This window comes from Hippichthys cyanospilos, chromosome 14 (assembly GCF_059441005.1).
Source record: "Hippichthys cyanospilos isolate Australia breed blue-spotted pipefish chromosome 14, RoL_Hcya_1.0, whole genome shotgun sequence".
In the NCBI taxonomy this organism is placed as follows: Eukaryota; Metazoa; Chordata; class Actinopteri; order Syngnathiformes; family Syngnathidae; genus Hippichthys; species Hippichthys cyanospilos.
This window is the reverse complement of record NC_142382.1, coordinates 543,632-554,131: the sequence shown is the minus strand read 5'-3', so window position 1 is coordinate 554,131 and position 10,500 is coordinate 543,632. Positions and strand designations below refer to the sequence as shown.

At 57.0% G+C, this 10,500-nt stretch overlaps 2 protein-coding genes across 2 annotated transcripts; one reads left to right on the top strand and one right to left on the bottom strand.

The window, feature by feature from the left end:
* Positions 1-1,095: 1,095 nt before the first annotated feature.
* Positions 1,096-7,340, top strand: znf839 (zinc finger protein 839). Its single transcript, XM_088432370.1, has 10 exons — positions 1,096-2,391; positions 2,767-3,771; positions 4,107-4,265; positions 4,343-4,450; positions 4,530-4,622; positions 5,272-5,418; positions 5,865-5,963; positions 6,040-6,124; positions 6,199-6,271; positions 6,673-7,340. The coding sequence occupies exons 1-10, from the start codon at positions 1,414-1,416 to the stop codon at positions 6,935-6,937; spliced, it is 3,012 nt and encodes a 1,003-aa protein (XP_088288496.1). The 5' UTR covers positions 1,096-1,413; the 3' UTR covers positions 6,938-7,340.
* cinp (cyclin dependent kinase 2 interacting protein) lies at positions 7,077-10,075 on the bottom strand. The gene is made up of 5 exons (XM_088432386.1): positions 9,970-10,075; positions 9,545-9,695; positions 8,684-8,774; positions 8,498-8,627; positions 7,077-7,540 (listed from the first exon to the last, which is right to left on the bottom strand). The coding sequence occupies exons 1-5, from the start codon at positions 9,974-9,976 to the stop codon at positions 7,332-7,334; spliced, it is 588 nt and encodes a 195-aa protein (XP_088288512.1). The 5' UTR covers positions 9,977-10,075; the 3' UTR covers positions 7,077-7,331.
* Between the last annotated feature and the right edge of the window lie 425 nt (positions 10,076-10,500).

The window sequence follows — 10,500 nt, the reverse complement described above, 5'->3', positions numbered from 1 at the left end:
TCCCGCGGCCAGCCTTTTGACGCGTGACGCCATCTTCGTGCGTAGTCAAGCCGTGCTAATTTCATTTTTTTCCCGTAAAAAAATCATGCGAATTAAAACTGGCGACCCCACGCAACCGGATTTGGACGAGTCGTGTGTTGTTTCGTGTAATTATTCCCACATTTCACCCAGATGAATTTACGTCGATAGAACCGAATGAAAGCAAGTGAGGACGAGTGGAAAACACGGAAAGTGGCGTTCGCGACTTTAAAGAAATAAATGGATGGAGGTGATCGGAGTACACACATGATTATAAATTATTTATTATTGTAGTTTTGTACAAAAAAATGACTAGAAGCGAACATGACTTTTAATGCTCGTTCATAGCACTAGCTAGCACACTGGCATCAATAACACATGAACGCAAAGATGGATGGTTGATTTTGAATTTGGTAATGTTAAAAAGATGGGTGGATCATTTTGAAATACAATTTGCATAGAAATATTTGTAGACGTTGAGGATAAGTAGCTTTACAAAATGGACGGACGGACTATTTTTGCATTATGTGATGAATATGCTTTGACACTTTACAAATGTACTTTGATCACTACTAAAACTAGTGTTTGTGCTGTTAGTTTTTTTTTTTTTTTAAGTTTATGCATTTTAAAAACTGTTGTTGTTTCCCAGCATTTGCCTATTTTGAATTTCTGATTTTATTTTCACAGGAAACACGATTTGCATAAACAAGCCTCTCGAATGACTCCAAATGGCTGTCTTGCACTATTTTGCATACAATAACACTTAAAAGACACGCTCGAAAAATCAATTCGACTTGATTGAACTTGGACCATTAAGAGAATGCCAACATTCACACATTTCTTGCACTTTTATAAAAATAAAAATCTGGAATCTCACAAAACCAGAGCAAATAAAACACACACATTGTGTGATTCGATATGGTGTTGCAACATTTCGGATGATCATTTTTGGTGTTCGAAAACCACTAGCAAAGATCGGTTGGAATTCCGTCAAAAAGAATCAAGGGTGTGTGAATAGGTTCTCTCCTATTTAAAAAAAACAAAATCCCGCGATGGGGGGGGGGGGGGGGGGGGGGGGGGTGTAACGCGACGCCGAGTCCGCTCCATCAATCTGCTCCGGACATTTGGCCTCCTCCGCTCGGAGCAGCTAGGCGAAGGCTAAGCTAGGCTAGTCGAAAACCCCTCCAAGGTTTTCCCTCCTCCGCTCCTCGTTTTTCCTTTCTCTTCCCGTGTTCATGTTGTTGCCCGTAGCGGCCGGGCATTTCACCGATACCCACGCACGTATTCTCCGCGAGCGTCGATTTTTCTAATCGTATCGCGTGGCGATTGCATCGACTTCGAGGCGCAGATCGGTTCTGTGTTAGCCGCTCAGCTAGCTAGCTAGCAGCAGCCAAAATGGCGGACAACGAGGATGAGAGCGGCTCCGGGAGAACAATAACAGCAGAGGAAGCCCCTCGCTCCCCGGCGCAGAGCCGCGCCGCGGACTCCACGCAGCCCGAGGAGGCGGGGGCCGCGGAGCCCGCGGAGCCCGCGGGGGCCGCGGAGCCGAGCCCGGCCGAGTGCGCGCCCGCGGAGCGCGGGGAAAGCGAGCAAATCGGGGAGCAGACGCAAACGCAGACGCAGACTCCGGCAGAGTGCGAGTACGAGTCCGAGTCCGCCGCCCCCGCCGAGCCTCAGCTGGTGGACTTTTTACAGACGGAGCAAAGCATCCTGGTGGGCGCCGAGTTCTCCGCCGCGGACATGAGCAACACCACCATCATCTACGTGCAGCCGGACGGCAGCCTGGTGGAGGGCTCCGGCCTGAGCCCGGAGGAGCAGCAGGCCTTGCTGGAGCAGCTCAGCAAGCAGCAGGTGGTCCAGGTGTCGGACAGCGAGGCCGCCCAGCTGCTCCAGCAGAGCCAGGCGCTCAAAAGCGCCGGGCCCGTCCAAGCCGGGGCGCTCAACCCCAGCCAGCTGCAGCAGGTCATCAGCCAGGTGAGCGGCAAGAGCCAGCAGCAGCAGCAGGCCAAACAGGCGGCCGTGGCCCAGGCCCAGGCCCAGGCCCAGGCCCAGGCCCAGGTCCAGGTCCAGGTCCAGGTCCCGGTCCAGACCTCGCCGCAGCTGCTGAAGCAGGTAGTCCACGTCCAGAGCCCGCAGCAGCAGGTCAAGCAGATCGTCCAGATCCAGAGCCCGCAGCAGCCGCTCAAGCAAACGGTGCAGGTCCAGACGCCGCAGCGGGCCCTCAAGCACCTGGTCCAGGTCCAGTCCCCGCAGCAGGCGCTCAAGCAAATAGTCCAGGTCCAGAACGCCTCCCAGCACCTGAAGAGCGCTGCCCAGCATGTTGTGCTGCAGGGTAGCGGCGCAACCGGCGCGGTCCACTTGACCCAATCCAAGGTATGCGCGCCGAGTCATTTCGCTTAAAGCGGACGCATTTTGAGTCTTCGTTTTGTCCGATGCTTCAGACGAAAAGAAGCGAGAGTTCTTTCCAAAAACATTTCCAAAAGAGCTAGTGTGTTCCGGGTTCTTTAACCGTCCTCCGGCAGTTCTCACTTCGCCGTTAGCGACTCTTAACTTCACGCTTCACGTGAGCCATTTTCTTTTCAAAGTATGAGCAAATTATTCGGAACACGCTGCAAAATAGTCTGCCGAATGTTGCGCGCTCGCAGATGATGTTCAACAAACAACTTGTATGGACTCGGCTGAATAAAATACATTCAGCGAGCAAGGGAGCGTGCTTCCTGAACCGTTTTTCTTTTCTTCTACCGGCAGGGGGAACCGGTCAGGATCCAGATTCAGGCTCCTCCCAAACAGGAAGTGAAGGTTCGCCCCGCCACCCAGCAGCCCAACAGTCAGACGGTCAATCAACCCCAGGTGACGCTGTCCGCCAACGGCAGCGCTCAGATCATCCACATCCAGCCCGTGGTGGCCCAGCAGGGCCAGCAGCTCTTCCTGCAGCAGAACCTGGGTGACGCCCCCATCCAGCTGGTGCTCCAGAGCCCCGCCCCCGTGGTGGGATCTTTGCTCCCGTTGGTCCACAAGCTGCCGGTCAGCGCCTCCGGCACGGTGGCCCCCGCCGCCAAGACGCTTCCCGCCGCCACCGTTAAACTGGCCAACGTGTCGCTGCTCAAGACGCCCGCCAACGGGACCGCGCCGCTCCCCGGTAAGACCCCGATCAAACAGACGGCCGCCGCCTCGCCGGCCCGGGCCAGCCCCTCCGCGGCCAGCCCGGCGGCGGCGGCCGCGCCCCCCGCGGAGGCCGCCCCCCCTGCGGCCAAGGAGCGGGACAAAGACAAAGCCAGGAAGCAGAAGAAGAAAGAGAAGAAGGCGGTCAAGGTGCAGACCAGGTCGGGCCGGGTCTCCAGACCGCCAAAGTACAAAGCCAAAGACTACAAGTTCATCAAGACCGAGGACCTGGCCGAGAGCCACCAGTCCGACTCGGACGACTACTCGGACATGAGCATGGAGGACGAGGACAGGAAGGACGGCGTCCGAGAGGCCGAGGACTTGCCGGCCTACGGCCACAGGTCCAGGTCCCACCCTTGCCGGACCTGCGACAAGGTCTACATCGGAGCCGGGGGACTCAACCGGCACTACAAGCTCAACCCCACCCACGGGGACCCCGAGCCGACCGGCGAAGCTCCGCCGCCGACCCGCGGCGACGAAGAAGACGGCCGGTCGCAAACGGTCGCCATGGAGACGGCGGACGAGAGCACGCCGGACACCGCCGGGGAGGAGGAAACGGAAGGGAAAGCCGTCGGCGCGGAAAGTGACAAAGTAAGGCGTTCGTTCGCCGGTTTTGTTCCGTTAGCTTTTTTTTTCCGGTTCGTTTCCGCTGCGTGTCGGTCGGCTTTACCGTCAGCTCCGTTGCCGAACGAGCTTCCCCCGCCGGCGCGTTGTCTACGACGGTCAGCTTGCGTTCCGTCGCGCTGATCGGTCGGCCCTTTAGCTTTACGCGCTAATTGTTACGAGGCAATTAAAGTTAGGGGCCGGACGCGTTCCGATAAAGCGATTGTTCTGCGACGTACGTCCGTAAACCGAGTAGCGGATTACGCGCGCCTGCTAGCGTTGCCAACAAGCTGATGGTTCTCTTACCTCCGCTTGCCGAATAGCCCGACGTGGCGTCGCCTCAGGAGACGAGCTCGGCGACATCGGCCGGGGAATTTCGCGGCGTCTTCCACCGGGGTCCGGGCAGGCCCCGCGGCCGGGGACGGGGGAGGGGGCGCGGCAGAGGCCGGGGCCGGGGTCGTCCCTTGGGGGCGCCGCCCAAGGTAAGGCCGCTCGGAAACGTCGACTCTCCAAAAAAACAAAAGCTAAAGGGGGACTCACCAAGAGGCGCGTGTCAAAGTACGTCCAGGTGTCGAGCGGGCTGGCGTCCCGGCGGGGGCGCCCCGGACGGCCCCCCAAGCTGGCCGGCGAGCTGCATGCGGATAGGAGACGCGAGCGACTGCAGGAGGTTGGTACCCCCCCCCACACGTAAGCGTCTCTCTCTCTCCGGCCCGTCTTTCCGTGACGCCCGCCTCGTCCGTCCGCAGCTGGTGGATCAGTGCGAGGACGAGGAGCTGATGGACATCGTCCTGCCCCGGCTCACCAAAGTCTTAAGCGTGTGGGAGATGCTGACGGCCAAGGTACGCGCGCAGGAACTTGGGAGGCAAGTCTCAAGATTTCCTCTTCAAGTCCTTTACTAGGCGGACCTGTTCTTGCAAAGTGGATAGATAGGCGCGCGAGTTTGAGCACCCTCTGTCGGTGGAACGTTGAAGCGCACGTCGGCCAATTGAAGTACTCGTCATATGACATCGCTTCCGGTAGCCTTCGAGCAAGCTTCCTATAGCTCAAGTTGAATCAAACTCTGAACATATTAACGAGGAACATGTGCCTTTTGAAATGCTAGTTCCGTGACCTTAACCTTTCAAGCGGTTCAGCAGAACAGCGCGGCTCGGTTTCGCCGAAAAAGAGAAGACCCCCCAAAAAATCTTCTGACGTTAAAAGCACCCGAAAGATTTTTCTAGCTCGCATTTTGTTTTTGTGACGGGCGCTTGAACGGCTTGATTTCAAAAAGGCGAGGCAATGCTGCCATCTACCGGCGTCCGTTCCTCATTACCGGCTCTGTAGCGAGTTTTTTTTTTTTTTTTTTAATGTGAAGGCCACGTTTAATTCAAAGTCACGTCGCCGGAGCCGTCCGGTGAATTTTAAGCACGTTCCGATAGGTTGCGGCAAAAGGGGTCTTTTGCGCAGCGGGGCGGCGCTCAAACGGAACCTTTTCATGGGCGGTTGCAGGTGGAGCGGACCGGGTCGCCTCGGACCCACTTCCCCGACGTTTACCGCGAGTTCGAATCGCTGCAGGCGCAAGTGCGACAGGCCGCGCAGGATTACATGCTGGCGCCGCAGGGAGGAGCCGCGCCCCTGGAGATTCGGAACATCGAGGTGAGAACTCGGGCGGGGCGCGTTTGTCAAGGACCCCCCCCATTGCGATCGTTGAAAGCAAACGTAAGCGCTTACCTACAGCAAACGCCAAATGATTTGCTCAAATGTGAAAAAACACGAACGGTGAATAGTAACGTTGTACTTGTTTTATTGCGGAGGGGCTTGAAAAGGAATGCTACGTACCACAACGTTATTGGTTTCAATTTTCCAAATATAGGAAACCGGTTGCTTTGATCGCTTTACGGCAGAATACGTTCCCAACGGAATATCAAACGAACGCAAGCGCGTGGATTTTGAAGCGCCAACCCAAACGGGTTGCGGATTTGAGGCCCGATTTCTTGCTTCCGCATTTTGTTTTGCAAAAATGAGAAGGGCGGAAAGGTAAGTTTTTAGTAAGAGCGTTTTTAGTAAGTTTGAAGTAAGAGCGTTTGCGGCGCCGCCGCTAGGTGGCGCGGTGCCTGGGCATCCTCGACGAGGTCAACCGGATGAAAATTCTACCCGGCGCGACTCCGGCGCCCGGCGCCAAAAGCAGCCGCTACATGGAGGTAAGCCCCGGCCCCCGCCGGCCCCCGCCCGAGGCCGCCCCGGCCCGAGCCGATCCTGCAAATCCGGCCCCCCCAGAACTCCAAGATGCTGCCCCCGTCCAAACGTTTCAAGATGGAGAACAGCGTCCCCCCGCAGCACAACGGCACCGCCGACAGAGCCGGTGCGGACCTTCGGCCCCGAGCGCCGCCGGCCCCGCCTCCCGTCTCATTGACCTCTGACCTTCCCGCATTCTAGTTGTGACCTGCGCCGCCGCGAGCCCCGCGCCGCCGCCGCCGCCAACGACGGCGACTCCCAGCGAAACCAAAGCGTGAGTGAGCCCGCACATCCAAAGGGGGAAAAGCCCACAAATACTTAGTTTTTGGCGGCGGCGTTTCCGACGTTCAACCTCGACTCTGATGAAAGCGTCGACGTATAACCGGCGTGTCGAGAGACGTTTCTTACTGCGCTTTAAAAAAAAAAAAGGCAATGACTTTGGTACCTAACCGTCCAAAGTCATTGATTTCTTTAGCGCCGGCCATTTTCAAAGCTTTCTTTGGCCGCAAAGTTGATAGAAAAAAAAAAAACACAAAAAGATGCAATTCGGTACCCGGGGCGGAAAAGCGCAAAAAGGCGGCGTCGCCGGCCGGACAAGTATTTTAGGCTTTAAGGCCGCGAGGAGACCGGCGGGCAAAGTACCTGAGTCCTCACGCCGAGTCTCCGCTCCCCCAGCTCCGAGCGGGCCCCCGCCGGCGCCGAAGCGGAGGGGCCCGGGGCCCCGAGCCCGGCTCCCGAGAAGCTCCCGGAGACGTGCGCGGCGCAGGAGGGCCAGGAGATCTACATCGAGACGGACGGGCTGAGCGCCGCCGACGGCATCGTCATCGTCAACGGGCCCGACGGGACCGCCATGCACATCCGGGCCCCGGACGGGGTCCCCCTGGAGGCGGTGCAGGCCCTGCTGGGCATCGAGGCCGGCGACCCCGGCAAAGCCAGCTGAGCCTCCCCCCGCCCCGGACTTTTCTTGCCCTCCCCCGGCCCGGGCGCTTTGTTCCGTCGGGGAAGAGGCCGGGCGGGCGGGAGGGAGGTCCCGCCACAAAGCCCGCCCGCGGGACAGCCAAACGGAAGCGTTGGGAACGCTCGGTTTAGTTCCTATTTATTTGTGGCGGCGCTGCGGCGGCCATCCCGCCCCGTCCCCGTCAAGTCATTGACTGATTTTTAAGAGAGCTTGGTGTAAATGTCGGCGTTTTTTTCTTTTCTTTTCTTTTCGTATTTGCGTTGTTAATATGTAGATAAACGCGAGAAAGAAAGCTGCACTATTTTTACGACTTTTGGGCTAGCGCCCGTGTACGCCCGCCGCTCTCGTGTCCCCTTTTTCACAATAAAAGCCGCGGTCAAGCGGGGAGGTGTCGTTGGCCCGTCTCCAGCAGGACGGCCTCCAGGGCCAGCCGGGCCCGCGCCGGCACCAGCGGCTGGTGGAGCCAGCACGAGAGGTACACCGGGCCCAAGTCCGGGCGGGCGCGGTGAGCCGCTTCCCGGAGGACCGCCCGCTTCAGGCCCAGCTCCGACGCCAAAGACTCCAGCAGGATGGCGCAGGAACAGACTGGAGCAAAAAAAAATCCAAATGAATGAAAGCCACCTCGCCGGCCCCTTTGGCGCAGCGCGCGCGCGCGGGTCCTTCCAAAGTCATCGGGCGGCATATTTGCGCAACGTGCGCTTTCCCGCAGCGCAGCATATTCCTGCAACGTGTGCTTCAGGTTACCATTTCCCTGCAGTGCTGACTTTTTACAAAGACCTCCTTTCCTTTGCGTGGCCCCTTTCACACAGCAAACGAGGCCTTCTTCGAGAATGGTTTTCGACTTTCGCGGCACGTTGCTGCGACGTGTCCTTCGGACGTCGCCTTTCCGCAATCCTGACTTTTTCCCGGGGCCTTTTTCCCGGGGCCTTCTTCCCGGGGCCTTTTTCCTGGGGCCTTTCGGACCGCCTGTCCACAACGTCTTCCTTTTTGCGGCCCCTTTCGCACGGCGCCGAAGCCTCCTTCTTCTCTACTTTGGCAGCATATCTCTGCAAGGTGTCCTTAGCTTTCTGCAAGATTGACTTGTACAAAGACCCTTTCGCCCCATCTTTCCACAAGATTTAGCTTCCTGTAGCCCCTTTCACACAGCACAAGTAGCCTTCAGAAACGATTCTCTACTTTGACAGCATATTTCTGCAAAATACACCCTTGGAAGTCACCTTTCTGATTTTCCAAAGACATCTTTTCATACAGTCTTCCCGCAAGGTTTACCTTTCCGAGCCCCTTTCACGCATGCGCGCCGCCTTCTACAAATCTAAAAAGAAATCTCTACTTTCACAGCATATTTCCGCAACGCGCGCGTCGGATGATAGCCTTCTACAGTAAAAGCCTTTGGCACGGAATTCTCTACTTTGACGGCGCGCTCGCGCAACATTGGGGCGTCACCTCTCCGCGACGCGGGCTGTCGCGGCGACCCTTTCGTACCGTCTCGCCGGAACATTTAGCATTCGGGAAGCCGTTCGACGGGAAGTGGCCAAAGCTCACCGAAGTCTTTGGCGTTCCAGCCGTGGAAGAGGGGAACCTTCCCGCCTCGGGGCCCGAATCGAAAGTCCTCCAAGTCCACCAGGCCTCGCTGCCACGCCATCAGTCGCTCCATCTTGGCCACCACGGCCGCCTGACGGGAAGCGGCGCGTCAGCCCCGCCGCGGACGTCGCGCCCGATCCCGCTCACCATTCGGCCCACGACGTCCTCCAGTTTTTCACATTCCTCCCGAAGCGCCCGATTCCCGACCGCCAGATCGCCCGAAGATCCTTCCTTCTCGCTGCGGCGCGGGAGACGGAGAGAGGGGCTAACGTTAGCGCGTGCGCTTAGGAGCATTTGGGAGGAATGGAGTACTTTGCCGCCGACCGGCGGTATCTTGTCGGCGCTCGGGCAACGTGGAATTGACGTGAAGGAGCTTCGTTAGGGGCAAAGTAGCGCTTTGCCGCCATCTCGGTGGCGCCGAACCAAGTTGGAGAGAGTTGAGGAGCTTTATCGAGACAAAAGTAGTGCTTTGCCGCCATCCGCCGTTAGCTAGGAACTCCATTCAGGAGCTTCTTTTTGACCGAGAAAGCACTTTCGAGCCAACCGGATTGCGCTCAAGGAAGTAGATTGACGCGACCGTAAGCGCTTCGTTTCAGGCAAACTAGTCGACGAGCTTGATCGAGAAAAAAGTGGAGCGTTGCGACCATCTTGCCGAGTAACAATGCGGCATTGAGTCGGAGCAAAACGGCGCCGAGCATCAATGCGGCATCGAGTCGGAGATCGCAAAACGGCGCTTTGACACATTCTAGCTATCTTGGAGGCACGCGATCCAGTCGGGGTGAGTTGAGGAGCTTCGACTGGACAAAAGCAGTGCTTTGCCTCCATCTGCTGGAAGGAAAACTCCAGCTTGTTTTTTTTTTTTTTTGTCCAAAGTAGCACTTTGCCAGTGGCATCTCGGGTTGCCGTTGAAATGAGACGAATCAAACTAACGGTGTCTGATTTGGGTGTGTGCAGCGGGGCGATGTTGAGATCCAGCAAAACGTTTAGCACCCTTGTGAGAGCGCTCACCTGCTTCTTGTGGCGTTGACGATGTTGGTGGCGACGGCGAAGCCCTCATCGTTCAACTTCTCCCAGCGCAGCATCAAGTTGTGCCAGTCGGCCGCGTTGTCCTTCAGCTTGCGGCCGCTTCCTGTGACGCCCGAGCGCTTCCCGTTCACCGCTGACGGTACAAACGGACATCGCGCTTTCAGGTCGTTGCTAGGGTGGCGTTTCGCACACGACATTTGGCTTTTCAAATCGGCCATTGCTTAAAGAAATGAGGGGAATCGAACCGAAACACAAAGGGTCGATTACTTTTCTTTGCGTTGGAAATGATACATACGAGTAGTGGATTGAGAAGAAAAACTAAAGACGCTTGACTTGGCACTTTAAAGTCGGGGGTTGCAGTGCAATCGAGCCTCATTAAATCGCACGCGTGCACTTTTCACGTTTACCTTCCATGATCGAAAGTCCTCACTCCACCGGCCGCACGACGGCTCAGTAAGAGCAGGCTCTTTTTGTGGCAGCGGCATGCAGTGTGGCGACTGTGTGGCAGCTGCCACCGAGAGCCACGGGTAGCCACACTTGATGCCACCAGTAGCCACTCTTTCCGAGGCATTTCCATGTTCGTCTGTGGCTGCTGCCACCGGTAGCCACACTTGATGCCACCAGTAGCCACTCTTTCCGAGGCATTTCCATGTTCGTCTGTGGCTGCTGCCACCGGTAGCCACACTTGATGCCACCAGTAGCCACTCTTTCCGAGGCATTTCCATGTTCGTCTGTGGCTGCTGCAACCGGTAGCCACACTTGTTGCCTCTCTTTCTGAGGCATTTCCTTGTTCCCTCTGTGGCTTGGCTTCACCTCCACGTTATTCTTTTTCGTGTTTGACTTGCAATGTATTGTTGTTGGTTTGTATAGTTGATTTTATTTCACCCATTATTGTGTGGATTCCTCTTTCGTCGTCGCTGCCGTTGCATTTTCCTCGG